The following is a 15,599-nucleotide window of genomic DNA, read 5'->3' as shown; positions in this document are numbered from 1 at the left end:
AAAAAACAACCAACAACAAAAAACCAACACCAAAACAAACAAACAAAAAACCCCCAACAACAACAACAAAAGAAGAAAGAGGACAATTAAAACCAAGGGACTTCCTCCTAAATCTGATGTAAGCACCCAGAACCACTTTGCAGTTCTGCAGGGAGCTAACGAGGAAACCACACACCTCACCCCATGAACAACGGGCTGATGGCACCGGTGAAGATCACTACTGCTGCTGCCAGGAAAAAGTGGCGGGTCAGAGTAGTAGGGGACTCTATGTTGAAAGGCACAGAGGCATCCATCTGTCAGCCTGACCCACTCTCAAGGGAGGTGTGTTGCCTACCAGGGGCTTGGATCAGGAATGTTGCAGAGAGGCTGCCTGCTCTACTAAGTCCCATTGACTATTACCCACTTCTAGTTGTCCATGTGTGAGATAGCAGTAGCCTGGAGAATGTTAAGAAGGACTGTAGGACAGTCCTCTGTAGAGCTCTGGGAGAGGTGGTTAGGGGCTCTGGAGCTCAGGTAGCTTTTTCATCAATTCTCCAGGATAAAGGGGAGGACCTTAAAAAGGCTAGGCATATTTGGCAGGTTAGTAAATGGTTAGAACAGTGGTGCCATAGTCAGGGGTTTGGGTATTTAGAACATGGGACTTGGTTTGGGAGGCAAGGTCTACTGGAGGCTGGGGGAGCTGGTCTAAAGGGGAAGAGCCTTTTTGGTAGGAGGTGTGCAAGGCTGGTCAAGAAAGTTTTAAACTAGATGTGTTGAGGGAGGAGAGCATCATTGCATCCCAAATCCATCCAGTCAGTTACCAGCACCTATAATAAATGCTCGGAGTGATGTAGAGATGAAATGCTCTATAAACAGATAGGAACAGCCTCACGTTCTCAGGCCCCTGTCCCCATGGGGGACTTCAACCACCCTGATATCTGTTGGAGGGACAGTACGGTCCAACACAAGCACTCCAGGACGTTCCTCAATTGTGTAGAAGACAACTTCCTTCTGCCAGTAATAGAGGAGCCAACAAGGAGAAGTGCCATGCTTGACCTCGTGCTCACCAACAGGGAAGGGCTGGTTGGAAATGTGATGCTCCAGGGCAGCCTTCCAAACCTAACTATTCTAAGAGTCTATGAATAGTTCAAACCAAGTGTAAACTACTAAAAAAATAACAAACCCACCTACACTTACTATCTCTCCAGGTCAACAATGTGTTTTTGTCATCTACAATACTAATCTCCCTCTCTTCATGAACTTCATTACTGCAACTGCAAGTTCTCAAATGTAACATTCCTTTTTGCAAATGATTTGTTTAAGACTAGAAACATCCCACTAGGAAGAGAGTCTCAGTCAGGCTTTGAATGGGATGCAAAACCTAAGATAAAGTCACCATTATGTTGGGATTTAATAATCCTCATTTACAAGATGATTGATTACATGATTTTGTTATCTTCTGATTGAATTAAGATATCCTTGTGTTTCTTTGTAAAAAAGACATGGCTGCAGCCTCCCCCTGCCGGTTTAGTCATATCTCATTTCAACTTTTACATATGGCACACAGTTGTTACCTAACTGCAACATCAACCTCGGTTTCCAAGATGTGTACAAAAAGACTGTGTAGACAGTAGACAAGACAGTTATAGCCACTGGAAAAGAAAGAGCTACAAGGCAAAAGAAATATTCTATACATCAACTGCTTTAATTTCAGAAGCCATTCACAAGGTGGTAGAAAAAAAAAAAACAAAAACCAAAAACAAACCACCAAAACCAACCAACCAAAACAAACAAACAAAAAAAACCAACCAAAAAGCCACCACAACAGCAAAACCTGAAACCAAACAACTTGCAGTCACTTCTAATTTACTCTTCGATTGTTCCCAGTCAGCTCTAAACCCGTTATGTGCAAAGCCCATTTACCATGCATCTAAGATAATAGATACAGGCTATGAAAATTCTTTATTCTACTTGCAGCAGCTTATGCAGGTGCAGCCAAATACCAAGCCTCAGGACAAATTGTACACAAACTTTACAATGTAGAGCTTGAATTTAAAAACGAAACTTAATCTACACAAAAATGGTAAAAATCAAGCACTGATACAAGGGCAAACTTAAAACCCATGTGAAAAGGAGTCCTGTCTTCAAGTGCTTTATTCTGTTACACAGTCAAATGAAGATGTAAGCTTGTGGTTACAGTTTAAGTTACACTCTGTAGATACTATAAACCAATTCAAAAAGTTACACATACAGCAATAGATGTCCATTGGTTCACCTGGATTACTTATACAATCCAGTTGGATTGCTGAAAACAAGTCAGGCAAAATTTGAAAGACAAATCCTTGTGCAACTTCTTTAGACAAACATTTACTGATGTGCACACTGCACCCCAGGTCCATGATGGCTGCTTTCTTCATCAGAACTATCATTATAAGCTTCGCGTCTCTGTCCACCACCTGAACCTCGAGTGGTATCAAATTCCTGAAGATCTACCTCTTCTGCATCACCAATTACATTGGGAAATTCTGGTCTAGCTGGTAGAAGATCTTCAAGTTCCTGCCCCAAAAGAATAAGTATATTCAGTACTGCATTTACAACTGCTAAAATAAAGCGACCAGTTTCCCACAACTTCAAGACCTCCCCTCAGAGCAGGTTCAGTTTAGAAGTCTAATAAGCTGATACAAAACCTCAAGGCGCATACTTATTTAAAGGTACCCAAAGTATTTGTATCAACTGGAAGACACCACTTAGGGAAAACCCACAGCTCCACATATCAACCAGAGGTGCAATCAGTGAATACAGTTGCACTGTGAAAACTTATCACACAACAGCAGGAAGATTCTTCTTCCTGCCCTCATCTGCCTAACACTTGCACAGCTTTTAAACACAGGTTCCATAAATCAACACTCCAATGGGCATTTTCAAGTTACATGTTGCCTATAAATGATGGTAAAAGAACAACTACATTTGCATCTAAATTTAAGCACTGAAAGCAAGCATACCCCACACATACTTTGCACACACTGTCAAATAAGACCACTGTATCTGTGCCTGAAAATCTACTTACTGTAAGCTTTTCTGGGCTAATCCAGTTATTTTCGGGAAACTGAACATCAAATTTAACGTAAAGATTACCCTTCTCAAAAGGATTACGATACTGTGGCATTCCTTCACCTCTGACTACACGAATACAACCTGCAATTCAAAGAAAAGTAAACTGGAGAGTGCTCTTCAGAACAATTCTCTCTATACAATTCTCTTAATTTCTCTAGCCTAGATTCAGTTAACAGGACAAAAAGAATGGGATTAAGTTTTAAAGAATTACAAAAGCATAGTCAAAGTAGTCCTTATCAGGTCAAACTTACCTGGTTCAATTACTTTTCCAGGAGGATATTTAACCACAATTTGACGTCCATCAAGGTGCTTAAACGTGAACTGAAATCCACACAGTGCTTCAACGAGTCCAATCTTGTGCGTCATATGCAAGTCATTCCCATCCCGCTGGAACACCTAAACCACAAAAATCAGGGGATGCATTTTCTAGTACCATAATCGTATCACTGAGACTCATTATTTAGAATTATTTATTCTTAAAACTGTGCGCCAGAGCAGCCTCCTTTGTACAGATTTAACTTGATTCTGTTAATTCAAATAGCATAGCATACTTGGAAAGTTTGTGCTTGATCGAAATGTCACCCAAGATAAGGCAACCCACACTACATCATGTGAGGCTTGCCTTATCAAATTAAACAAGGAGGTCAGTACAGCAGCAGTACTCTCTCAACCCCAAGATTTTCCATACAAGCAATCTATAAACAAAACTTAAAAGTTTGACACCACTTGCCCTGCATTGGAGTACAAACGCCACATCTTTGTTTCTCAACCTTTAACTAGTTATCATGCATATCTGCTTCAGCTAACTTCATCTACAGCAAGGCTTTGATCAATTAGTACACATCTGTCATAAGTGGTCTTTAAGCCACTCAGGAGTCTTAAGCAGAGTAAATCTGGCAGAACCATGACTCCTACCTCAAGAGAAATTAAAAACACTGAAAGCTTTGCTAAAAGTCAGTCTAGCTTTACTCACTAGGACAAGGTATGGTATTTTTCAGAACTCTTAATACTGTAAAACTAGATGTAGCTTATTAGAAGACTAAAACAGAAGTGGCATCCACTGTCTGGAATTTGATGCCATCATGTACCTCTGACTGTTCTGTATGCTTACAGGTGGTTTCTCCCTTATAGTAAAAAATCAACTGCAATGCCATATTTCAACCCATATCACAGAAAAGAGAAGAACAACATATAAAGAGCTATGTAAAATTGATAAACAAATTATCAGTCATTGACACTGCTTTGAAAAGCTTACAAAGTACTTAATTTTCAGATAACCAACATTATATCCTTATATATGACTGGAATTTAAATTTGTACCCAATGCTAGTCTTTGTCATAACAGAATTTCCCAACACTGCCATTCTAGTCAACATTTTTCCAGAGTATAATGCAAAAAACAAACACCCCCTCCCCCCCCCCAAAAAAAAAGACCACCACCCAAAATAAAAGCAAACAAAAAAGCAGTCACCTCAACTCTACCCTATGGGAGTCTTAACACAGGAAAATGTAATTTGCTATACTTAATTCAAAAGTGCTGTGTATATACTCCAAAATATGTTAAGGCTTATGCTTACTAAGCTAGTACAAAATAATCATGTTTCTTTGTTCAGTTAAGCAAATCAGTAACATCACTATTCCGTGATGTATTTCCAGAATCACGGTAGCAGAGACAGAAAGCACCATCTGGGGATTTTAAAAGGAGTTTCCTGCCATGTCACAAGACACTGAAAAGAAAGCAACACTTAGCATTTTGTTAGTGTCACAAGCAAAGCACACTGAAATTAACAACCTGAGTGGCTCTTCACAGTGTCCACTGTATCAGAGTCAGCCTGAGCTGATCAGAGAAAGCTACCTTTTTATTAGCATGAGGAAGCACCAGAATCTGCATGTCCTCTGGCTACAGACTTGCAAAGTTTTTCTGGCTCACCATGAAAGCCATGTTACTTGCTATAAATCTATTAAGAGCTATTCACCATCTCTCCCAGAGTTGCAACTATATCAGTTACTTTAAAGGAACATCCATCTACATTGAAGACTAGGAAAAGGCTTTTAAAAGATAAACTCAAAAGCATTACCTCATTCTCCTTTTCCTGGAGTAAGAGGACAATATCACCTGGTTCCACACCTGGAGCCTGATCTGCTTCTCCACTGAATGTAATTCTTTGCCCATGCTTCATGCCTTTGTCTACATGGACTTCAAGTATTTTTACCTCTTTGACCACCTTCTTCCCTTCACATTTTTTACAGCGGTCTTTTTCATTAATTACTTCACCTAAAGAGACAAATTTTGAGTCTGGAGATTTCCACATAACTGCATCTGATTCTGAAGAGAGTAGGCTGAGGAATTCATGCAACACAACTAGTGATTCAGATGCTGTTTTCCTCACAAGAGGAAAGTAAGCTCAGTTTACCCTGGCTGGGAGAGGGGGAAGGAAAAAAAAAAAAAAAAGAGGGGTGAAAGAGAAGCCATACAAAGATACACTAAGTTTGAAAAGTGACAGTACTTTAGAGAAAGGCAAAACAAGACTGTCTACAACTTCTAGTATTCCTTAAATCTTAATTTGACTCCAGTATCCTCACCACTCAACTTACTGCTCTTAAAAACCAAACACCTACTTTTCCATTCATTGTTATGCTAGAGGATGACAGCTATAGAAGAAAGGATGAAGCCAAAACCAAGCTGAAACACCTCCCCCCCCTAAGTCACAACAAATTCCAAACTCTTTCAATGATTTTAGGAAGCTTAGTTCCACTTCTGTTAACAGCAGTCAAAAAAGGATTACCAGGTTCTGTTCACTGACAGCCCCATTTTCCAGGATACCACCACCATATACTATGGAGATGCAGTCAATAGAACTAGCGAGTCTTGCATACAAAACGGGGGCAAGATACGTGGTCAAATCACAGTTTCATGCAAAAGCAACATATAAAAGTTTTCCCACTGAAGGGATCTAACATTTTCTGACATATTATGAAGTTGACTTTTGTACTCTTAAAACAGAATAGGTTTTCACAACGTTTGTTACCTCTAGTAAGACAATTACTTTTTCCAAACTGAAAAATTACTACCAAAATGACTTAAATTCTGTGTTCTATATCGTATTTATTTTTCAAGTAAGCTATTGGCTTTGCACAGAGTAACCAAAATACTAGGCCACATGCACCATACAGTTTCAGTACTTATCCAACACTGCTTTAAGTGCCACAAGCAGATGCACTTGGCTTAAAACATTAAACCTGCCAGCTGAAACCACCTTTCTGTGAAACAAAGCAAACATTATGACACAGTTGAAACTACTAAATATGTAAGTTAAGTATGTAAACTGAAAACAGGACAGCCAGAGACAACATCATTTATGAAATGTTTTGACTAGTCACAAACCAACTCTAACTTCAGAGTACTGTTAAGAGAAAAATCACCCACAAGGTGACATTACTACTCTGCAAACCGCAGAAGATCTAAAAAGGAACTGCAGAGGGCAGGTCATGTGCTGAACTGGTTCCCTCAAACACAACCAATTCAGGAAAAGGTATCTTCTTAATTTGAAGAAGTTAAAAAATCCAACTTTAAGTTTCCGTTTTAAAGCTTAAACCTGTCCTTGGATGTTAGGAGACTGCAAAAAGATAAAAAGTTAAAACAAAATCTTGGGTTTTACTGTAACAGCAATAGCAACAAGTAATATTCACATCTAAGTGTTTTTAACCCTCGCTGTTCAAGCTTCCAGGATGCTTTTCAGTGCGTAAATTTACTGTAAATTTGCTGCTGTTCCGAGTAAAATGATTTCTCTATGTTGACATCAGACTGAGACCCAACTGATTAGATAGGAGCAACGTGGTTCTGAATATGTTCCTCCTGAGATTTAACCAGGAGGTTGAATCCAAGTGAATGGATTTAGTAACATAGAATAGCTTGGCTTACCTTCTCCGTTGCAGTCAGCGCATACAGACTGCATCTGCTGAACCATTCCAGGAGCAAGCTGCCTGATCATGATACGTACACCTCTACCCCGGCAAGCATTACATTTCTGAACAGCTCCAGCCTTCCCTCCCTGCCTAGAATAGAAAGCACCAGTTGCATGAAAAGTAACTTATTTTTTCCTTCCAGAAACATAGGACCAAAACCACTCTAAATCAGTAGGTTAACATACCTAATAGCACTGCCAATTATAATTAGGTTCTTTCCTCCCCACTTCCCCGCAGAAAAAGCCCTTGAATAGTTCCAGTTGCATCAACAGTATCATTCAATCTCAACAGTTTTCTGGTTTGAGAGCAGGCTCCAGCAAGTCAAATACCAATACAGATCTGACATAGGAGATGCTACATTACACTATATGACAAAACAATCAGAGAACTCAAAAATATAAGCAAACTTACCCATTACATGCACTACAAAGGACATTCTTGCTAAGTTGTAGTTTAGTTGTCTTGCCATTATACAGATCTTCTAAAGAGACTCTACAAAAGAAAGCATTTCTCCTAGGTTATCATTTAACAACTTGCTTTCCCCATGTAATAAGAATAGTTGCCTAAGACAAATTTAAAGAAAAATAGAGCTTCATAGAAAGACTATATCTGCTATTAAAACAAAAGATTTTAAAGCACCATTTTAGCTTTCACAAGGAGCCATTAGAAACCTATTCTATACATATGAATATACGTGTGCAATCCTGAACATAGTTTCAGAAGAAACCAGACAGGATTGCTTATGCTTCTCAATAGAATGCCAGCTGATCTAGCATTTTTGGGTTTATTAGTCATAGTCCATTTTTGTTTGTTTATTCTACCAGGCAGGTGAGAAAACCACCCCTCTAAGACAGTCCTGACAATATTTTTAGCATGTATACATAAGAATGCATTCAGAAGACTTACTACCGTATCAGGCTGTTCACATGAGACAGTTTAGTGGGGAGGGCTTAGCATGTCCCCAAGGCCATTCAATACTTTAGGTCTGTTCATGTTTTAATGTTTTTTTGTTGTTTTTTTTTTTTACAAGCTCTTGAATACACTATCAAAATCCAATAATATTCATATATTGACAGAAGTTTATGAGTTTATGAACACATTTAGTATTTCTCCTAAAAGGGTTTGTTAGTGGATAGAAATTTCAACTCCATGTATTGAGAAAAGGTTGCCTTGCATCAGTGTTTACAAACAACAACAAAACCAAATCTAATTAATAATAGAGCATGCAGTACTAGCTACTAAGCTAAGCAAGCGTGTAAACGTTAACAGACTTTACCAAGCATGGCTTGCCAACCACAGGAAAGATAAAACTTAATTCAGAAAGAACTTAGAAAGGACCAGATCAGTAGGCAAAAAAGCCAACCATGACTGTAAGCAGAGAGCTATAAAACCCAATTAGATGCGATATTCAAGCATGGCATTTAAAAAAAAAAAATACACCCCCCCCAAAAAAAAAACCAAACAACCACCAAACACCCCAAAACCCAAAAAACCTAACAACAAAACACCCAAACCAAACCCACCACACATGCTTTGCCATTAATTATGCAGCTACACTTCAGTTCCAGCTGCTGTCATGCTATAAAAATGCAAGTCTTTCCAGAGCCTTAGTACCTCTGCTTTCTTAAGAATCCAGCGCATGAGTAATACTTGATTGCTGAATACTTTTTCAGATTAGGGTTTCTGAACATAATTAAGGAGCAAAACCAAGAAAATAATGCTAATAAAGTATATACAGACTAATAACCAGGCAGAGTATTAGGTGTTCTGTAAGGGTAAGTAACTTAAGTTACTCAAGATGACTGCCTTCTGGGCTACGCACAACATGCAGGTCTGAAAAGTAGGTGTAGACCACAGAATATCTGAACTGAGAACCATATAAGGAATATAACTAGCAGAGTCAAGTACTGATCAGGAAAGGTTAAAATTACAAATTCAAGTATCAAGATACTCACTTGAGTGGATGCATCATATCTTCTCCTCTTCTTCTACCATTATGACTTCTACTCTGACCACCCATGAAATTGAACAATCCACCACCAAAGATATGGGAGAAAATATCATCCATTCCACTGCTTCCACCACTACCTTCTCGAAGGCCCTGTTCTCCATATCTATCATATAACTCACGTTTCTCTGGATTTGACAATACTTCATAGGCAAAGCTTATTTCTTTGAACTAGAAGAGGAACAGAATCAAAACAGTGCATGATAATTTAGAACTTCAAGGGAGCATTTTACTACTGGCTTGTGCCCAGCACAAACGCTCAATTAGGAAGGTACACAACAGAAGAGTTTCCTACCTTAATTCTAATATGTGAGACTTAAAAGTCAGACTTGGGCTTATTGTGTTACCTCTTACCATAAAATAAGACATGGCAAAATTTCATTGAGTTTGCTTCTTTACTGCAGACAGCACAAGATGGTTTTCTTACAAAGAACAAAAAGAAAATCCAACCAAAGAGCCCCAATTACACAACACTGCAGCAGCCAACAGGGAAGGAAAATCTAGTTATACACAAATGGCAAAGACTTCAAGATACGTTAGGCAGTTAAAATATACTAACAGTTGTGCAGCCTACTAAAATGCATATATTCATGTGTTTGTCCTCAAACCAAATGAGTACCTTTTCATACTCATCTCTGCTCACCTCTAAGCAACCATTAGACATCAGTTCTGTTAGAGATTCAGCTAAGTCAACTTAATTGATATTTTTTAATTGCTATTAGCATAACAAATCTAATTTAACCTTCCCACATATCTGTTCTATGCTGCAGAGTTTTCAAGAACCTCAGCACATCCATTCTTCCATGTTGGAAAATTGACTATCTTTTCCAAATACCTATTTAGATGCCAATGCCAGTTGACATCATCTCAGCAGATGAAGACGGGAAGTTTTCCCTCAGCAACCAATTTGACTCAGCCAACTGCTGCATTTTTTCACAAGGTATGCTGGTAGATTTTGAGGTTGGGAAGAAGTACACAAGACCAGGTTCCCTCTCAGTTATTTTTTAACAACTTGTAACACCACCTGTATTTGGCTTCTTAGATGCTACTTGTAATAGCAAATGTAAAAAAGAGAGTCTTACTTTGTCTCCTGCATTTGGATTCTTATCAGGGTGGTATTCCTTGGCCAGCTTTCTATATGCCTAGTTGAAAGAGGTATGAAGTTAGTTTAAATATTGATTAATCAGTACTTTTCTGAGAAAGTCAAGTGGCATCTTCAGGAATAAAGAAAATACTAATAGAGCAAAGTGAGAAAATCAGTATTTTGAAATAATTCATACAGTGAAATGCTAACATACATAAAAAATTCCGACATCAATATAAACTAACTGCACTTGCATTTAAACACAACTGTAGCACAACAGCTAGTAGTTTTCCTGCTTATCTTCATTAACTTAAAGGAAGAATCACATTGGACATTCATGAAAATGACTTGCTGTACAGAAGCTACTCAAAACCTACAAAGTTTCAACTCATTTGTCTTTCACCTCAATCATAGCAACACATTAATAACAAAATGGCTGCCTCAGCTCCTCATTCAACTCTATCAGTCAATCCTCACAACACACATTTTATTCTTCCTTACATATCAATAATGGAAGATTTATTCTCACTCTGAACTAAGTATATGAGTTACATGTTCAGAAGTGTACAGATCATTACTTTTATTTAACTTCATTGTTATAAAGCAGCGGGGGGGATTACAGCCCAGTCTCCAGAAGATATTTTTCAGAATGCCTTTTTTTGACCAGTACTTTGACTCTCGGGACCATCACTTTCTCCACAGCAGTACTTCATCCATTTTGCTTATACTTTAAAGGATCAAAGCAAGTAACAGGACATGCAGAGACATTTCCTACACTTTGAGTTTATGACAGTAAGGACGTCAGCTCTCCCCCCAACTCCACCTCAACACCCCCAGTAACAATCTGGGAACAGATATCAATACATTACATGGTATACAGTCTGTTTTTTTAATTATACATATAAAAAAAGCTACATTGATGAAATTGCAAACAACTGAAACACTGGTTCCTAGAGTGGATTTTTCAAAAGCTCTATTTCTGCAGAACTGAGCATCTAAACTAACTCTTTAGAACTACAACACTAAGAGAGCTTTAGATGCAAAGCTTTACAGAGATCATAACTTTCCATTCTGTACTGGAACAAGATTCCTTTTTTTTGTATTTGCAGTTACTTCTCTTTATTAATCAACTTGAAATACTCTGTACTTCTGCATGCAATCAAGAAATAATGTTTGATAAGGAACTAATAAAAACCCCAGAGCATTACTAATACAAGTCAAGTATTCTAAACCATGGTAAGTGGAAAGAACAAAAATCATAGATCTTATTAGGACAAATTAACTGTCAGTAACAAAGCATAGTCTTCCACAAATGTACATATTCTGTAATAAAAAGGTATTTTCCCCACACAGTTTAGGGAGTCTGTGTAAGAAAACAAACAGAAAACCTCCACCAAACCCTGAAAATTAAAGCAAAAACCTACACAATGTTATCAGTTAAAGAGGAGCTCCCATGCTAATTTTTAAAGAGCAAGCATTCGAGTCTTTGCTGATAACAGCATTCCAGTTCAGAGAAATTCTTAAGACTACCCATGGGCCAAAAGGAAACTACCACTATTTATTTAATCAGAAACAGATCCAGAATCAAGGTCTACAGTAGCACAATATTACAACTTCAATAAAAGTTAAAAATCACTAATTTGTCTCAGCCCCTTTTGACTGAACCATTAGTCGTTTTCACTTTTCTATACTGTTATACAGATTAAAATATCACATTTATAAAGCATCCATGTGACCTCCCAGTGACAATAAGATATATATGAACTTCGTGCTGTTGGAAACTTTACATTCCCTGGTACATCTAATTTACAGCAAGTTAATATCGAGCAGCACAGGTTATCCAAGCAAAAAACTACTGTAAGTTTTTGATTCTTAGAATACACGGATACCTTTAAGATAATTCAGTAAAAAAAGAAAAAAAAAAAAAGTTCTACTTGATTGGATTTGTTATACAGCACCACCCTCTCAACACATGCCTTCCACCTCTAACACTATTTCAACACTGTCATTGCCTGTGCGAATTAGGTTGCCATATGCATAACAGGTAACACACAGTTAATACCACACCACCCACCAGCAGAAGCAGGTCACTGCTAGTAAACTGCCTAGTTAATTCTCCTCCCTTACGTGTAAATGGCCATCAAGTCCTTCCAGAAAAAAAGTGATTTCTACACTACAGAATGGAATGGATGCATTGAATTACAACTCTGATAACGCAGCTCCAAGTGAAACTGATGTGGCCTATTGTGTACAAGGGGGTTAGACAAAATGTACAGGGGGGTTGTCAAAATGTACAGGGGGGTACTGCTTAAGTCATAGCTGGTTTAACGAGCTCAGCAGATGTCTTATCAGACAAATACCAGAACAAAACCTCCTAGTGAGGAAAATGGGGGGTTGTACAAGGAGTACTGCTTAAATCATGGCTGGCTTGACAAGCCCAGCAGTTGCCTTATCAGGCAGTACTAAGATAAGGCTTCCTAGCGAAGGGAATAGCCCATTAAACTAGCTAGACATGGACCAGATCCATCCAGCTCCTAAAGAGCATGCGTGAGGACCAGAGATAAAAAGTTCAAGCCTGAGGAAGACTCGTTTACTTCATCTTGAAGACCCCTACCCACAAGAGGAAGACTACTTACTTCATCTGAAGACCCCTGCCCAAGACCAGCAGGAGGCACTGCGCATGCGTGGAGCGCCTTTTAGCTCATTATAATACGAAGCGGGGATAGAATATGAATATGTATAGGCGTATTGTGCGACCTAATACCTATGTATGACTTTACAGGATAAATGTAAAAGGAAAACGGCACTGAGGCACGCATGCCTTTTGGAGGACCAATCCCCCGTGCGTCTTCAGCTGAATAAAGCATACCTACTTTACAACTTTAACCAAGTTGTGGAGTCTATTCCGCTATCACCAAGTTTTCACCTCGCGGAAGGGACGCGGCGCTGCGAGGACAAGGCGAGCGGCGCCCGAAATCAAGCGGCCGCCAGCGGCACCGGGCCAGGGACACGGGCAGCACGAGCAGGCCCAACTGCACCCTCCTCCCGACAATCCCCTCTCCTCTGGGCGCTAACCACGACCTACACAGCTGCGCCGGCGCTTCCCACCCGCCAAATCCCCGCGGCCGCACAGCGTGGCCTACCTCGGTGGAATGCGGGGGCCCCAAGCGCTTTCCCCTGGCGGCGCATGCCTACAGACCTCAGCCAGGCAGACTAACGCCTTCAGACTACTCTTCCCGGGCCGGCCTCACTCCGCGCGACAACCATGGGACAATCCACCTCAGCCGCCCCGCGGGACCATGAACGGCGACAAACTCATCCTCCCCACAATGCTACCACTCACTCTGCCTGGGCGCCGACGACAACACCACCACCCACCGACACCCACGGCCCCCACCCACCTTCTTGATCTCGTTGTCAGAGGCCACGGGTAGCACCCCCAGAATATCGTAAAGCTTCGTATCAGCCACTTTCGCCATAGCAGCAGCGGGCAACAAATAGGTGCGGACGAAGAAACGACAACAACGAGCCCAAGAACAGGAAGAAAACCGCTACAACGTCACACGCAAGCGTCGTGTCACCACACCGCGATACAATAGGAACCCGCCCACCTTCGCCACCCTTCGGCGGGGAGGCACCACTTCCTGGGCCCACTTTGGGTACCTGACCTAGTTCTGGCACGGCGTGGTAGGGGACGTTCAGGGAGTCCGAGAGTTTGTGTTGTGATTCGGGGAAAACTCTAGGAACAAACTTGTCAACAAAGTTTTCAAGTTGACAAACAGGTATTCTTCATTGCGGCGCTGGGGGATAGCTCCTCCTAACGGGTGTCCCCGTATTGCTACACAAGCCATCCTTATATAGTCCCTGGGCATACATACGTATTCATGAGGCTACGTATGGGTTACATAATTTTTCAGGAAGTTCCCCTCATGCGTACAGAATTGTGGTGGTGGTCTCTGAGGGTGGTTTACTTCTTCCAGCAATCTTCATCACTTCTGGCAGCCTTTGAAGCACATGCAGTAGACGCTTATACCAGCTGAATTGGTTTGTTACCACAGACGTAGCAATACTCCTGTCCTACTTATCAGTTAGTTTAACTGCAGCCTGTCCTGGACACCTGCCATTCCCAGATACTCCTTATCCTTGTGTCCTGTTCTTCTAGCCTATTTTTCTTACATTCAATTTGTACTAAGGTCATAGGGCCTAAACTACGTCAGCTGTAATGGTTTATCTTATACAGGAATTATCAGTATGTTCTCTAGCAGTACTCTGTTGTTTTTTTTTCCTGTGTATCATGCACCTCAGTAATTTTCCATTGCTACTGTTACAAAGCCATGAAATTTAACATTACTTGAAACTGATTCTAAAGGTTTATATATTCCATTTTGCAATTCTGTGCCCCCCCTTGTCTCAAATCCTCCCTCTTTCTGTCTTTTTGCAAATTCTTTTGCAACATTTTATATATTACCATTACCATCTAAAGTCTTTTTGAAATGATTTCCTGCTTCTACTTGGTGCTTAATTTCATTCCTTTTCCAGTCTTTATAATTTATCATACCAGATACCAGAAGGTACACTGTATCATACCACAAGTAATCAAAATAAAAACAATTAACATCAGTATTCCTGCAACCAGTTGCCTCAACTAGGAGAGATCAGGTAACCATGAAGTTAACTTTTTCTGTATTTCCTCAAAACCCCAGGAGGTGTCATCCATGGCCACTTCATGAAATACATTAGTTTCCAAATTTCCTCCAGATCTATTTCAATTTTGTCAGTTTGATCTATATAGTGAGACAAAGGGGCACAAAATCACAAAATGGGATATAGAAACTTTTATAAGAAGTTTTAAGTAATGTTAAGTTTGATGGCTTTGTAACAGTAGCAATGGAAAATTACTGAGGTGCAGGATACATAGAGAAAAAAAACAGAGTACAACTAGAGAACATACTGAGAATTCTCACAAGATAAATCGTTATAGTTGGCCTAGTTTTAAGAAAAACAGTCTAGAAGAACAGGACACAGGGATAAGGAGTATCTGGGAATGGCAGGTGTCCAGGATGGGCTACAGTTAAACTAACTGATAAGTAGGAGGATAGGAGGATTATTATGTCTCTGGTGCTAACGAACCAATTAAACTGGTATGAGCATCTACTGCGCGTGCTTCAAAGGCTGCCAGAAGTGATGAAGATCGTTGGAAGAAGTAAACGACCCTCAGAGACCACCACCACAAATCTGTACGCATGCGGGGAACTCTCTGGAAAATGATGTAATCCATATGTAGCCTCATGAATATGTATGTATGCCCAGGGGCTATAAAAGGACAGCTTGTGGGGCAATGAGAGAGACACACGTTAGGAGGATTTATCCCCCGTGTCTCCCGGCGCCGCAATAAAGAATACCTGCTTGTCAGCTTGAAAACTTTGTTGGCAAGTTTGTTCCTGGAGT

At 40.0% G+C, this 15,599-nt stretch overlaps 1 protein-coding gene across 1 annotated transcript; it reads right to left on the bottom strand.

The window, feature by feature from the left end:
• Positions 1-1,922: 1,922 nt before the first annotated feature.
• Positions 1,923-13,674, bottom strand: LOC133220497 (dnaJ homolog subfamily A member 2-like). Its single transcript, XM_061368676.1, has 9 exons — positions 13,553-13,674; positions 10,150-10,209; positions 9,015-9,238; positions 7,471-7,551; positions 7,016-7,149; positions 5,172-5,368; positions 3,345-3,489; positions 3,047-3,174; positions 1,923-2,535 (listed from the first exon to the last, which is right to left on the bottom strand). The coding sequence occupies exons 1-9, from the start codon at positions 13,628-13,630 to the stop codon at positions 2,347-2,349; spliced, it is 1,236 nt and encodes a 411-aa protein (XP_061224660.1). The 5' UTR covers positions 13,631-13,674; the 3' UTR covers positions 1,923-2,346.
• Positions 13,675-15,599: the final 1,925 nt, after the last annotated feature.

The sequence above is a fragment of the Neopsephotus bourkii genome, unplaced genomic scaffold (genome assembly GCF_033783945.1).
Source record: "Neopsephotus bourkii isolate Nb327-2 ecotype Australia unplaced genomic scaffold, CSIRO-AGI_Nbou_v1 NB_1440, whole genome shotgun sequence".
Lineage (NCBI taxonomy): Eukaryota > Metazoa > Chordata > Aves > Psittaciformes > Psittacidae > Neopsephotus > Neopsephotus bourkii.
The sequence above is the reverse complement of the archived record's forward strand: the minus strand, read 5'-3'. Positions and strand labels throughout refer to the sequence as shown.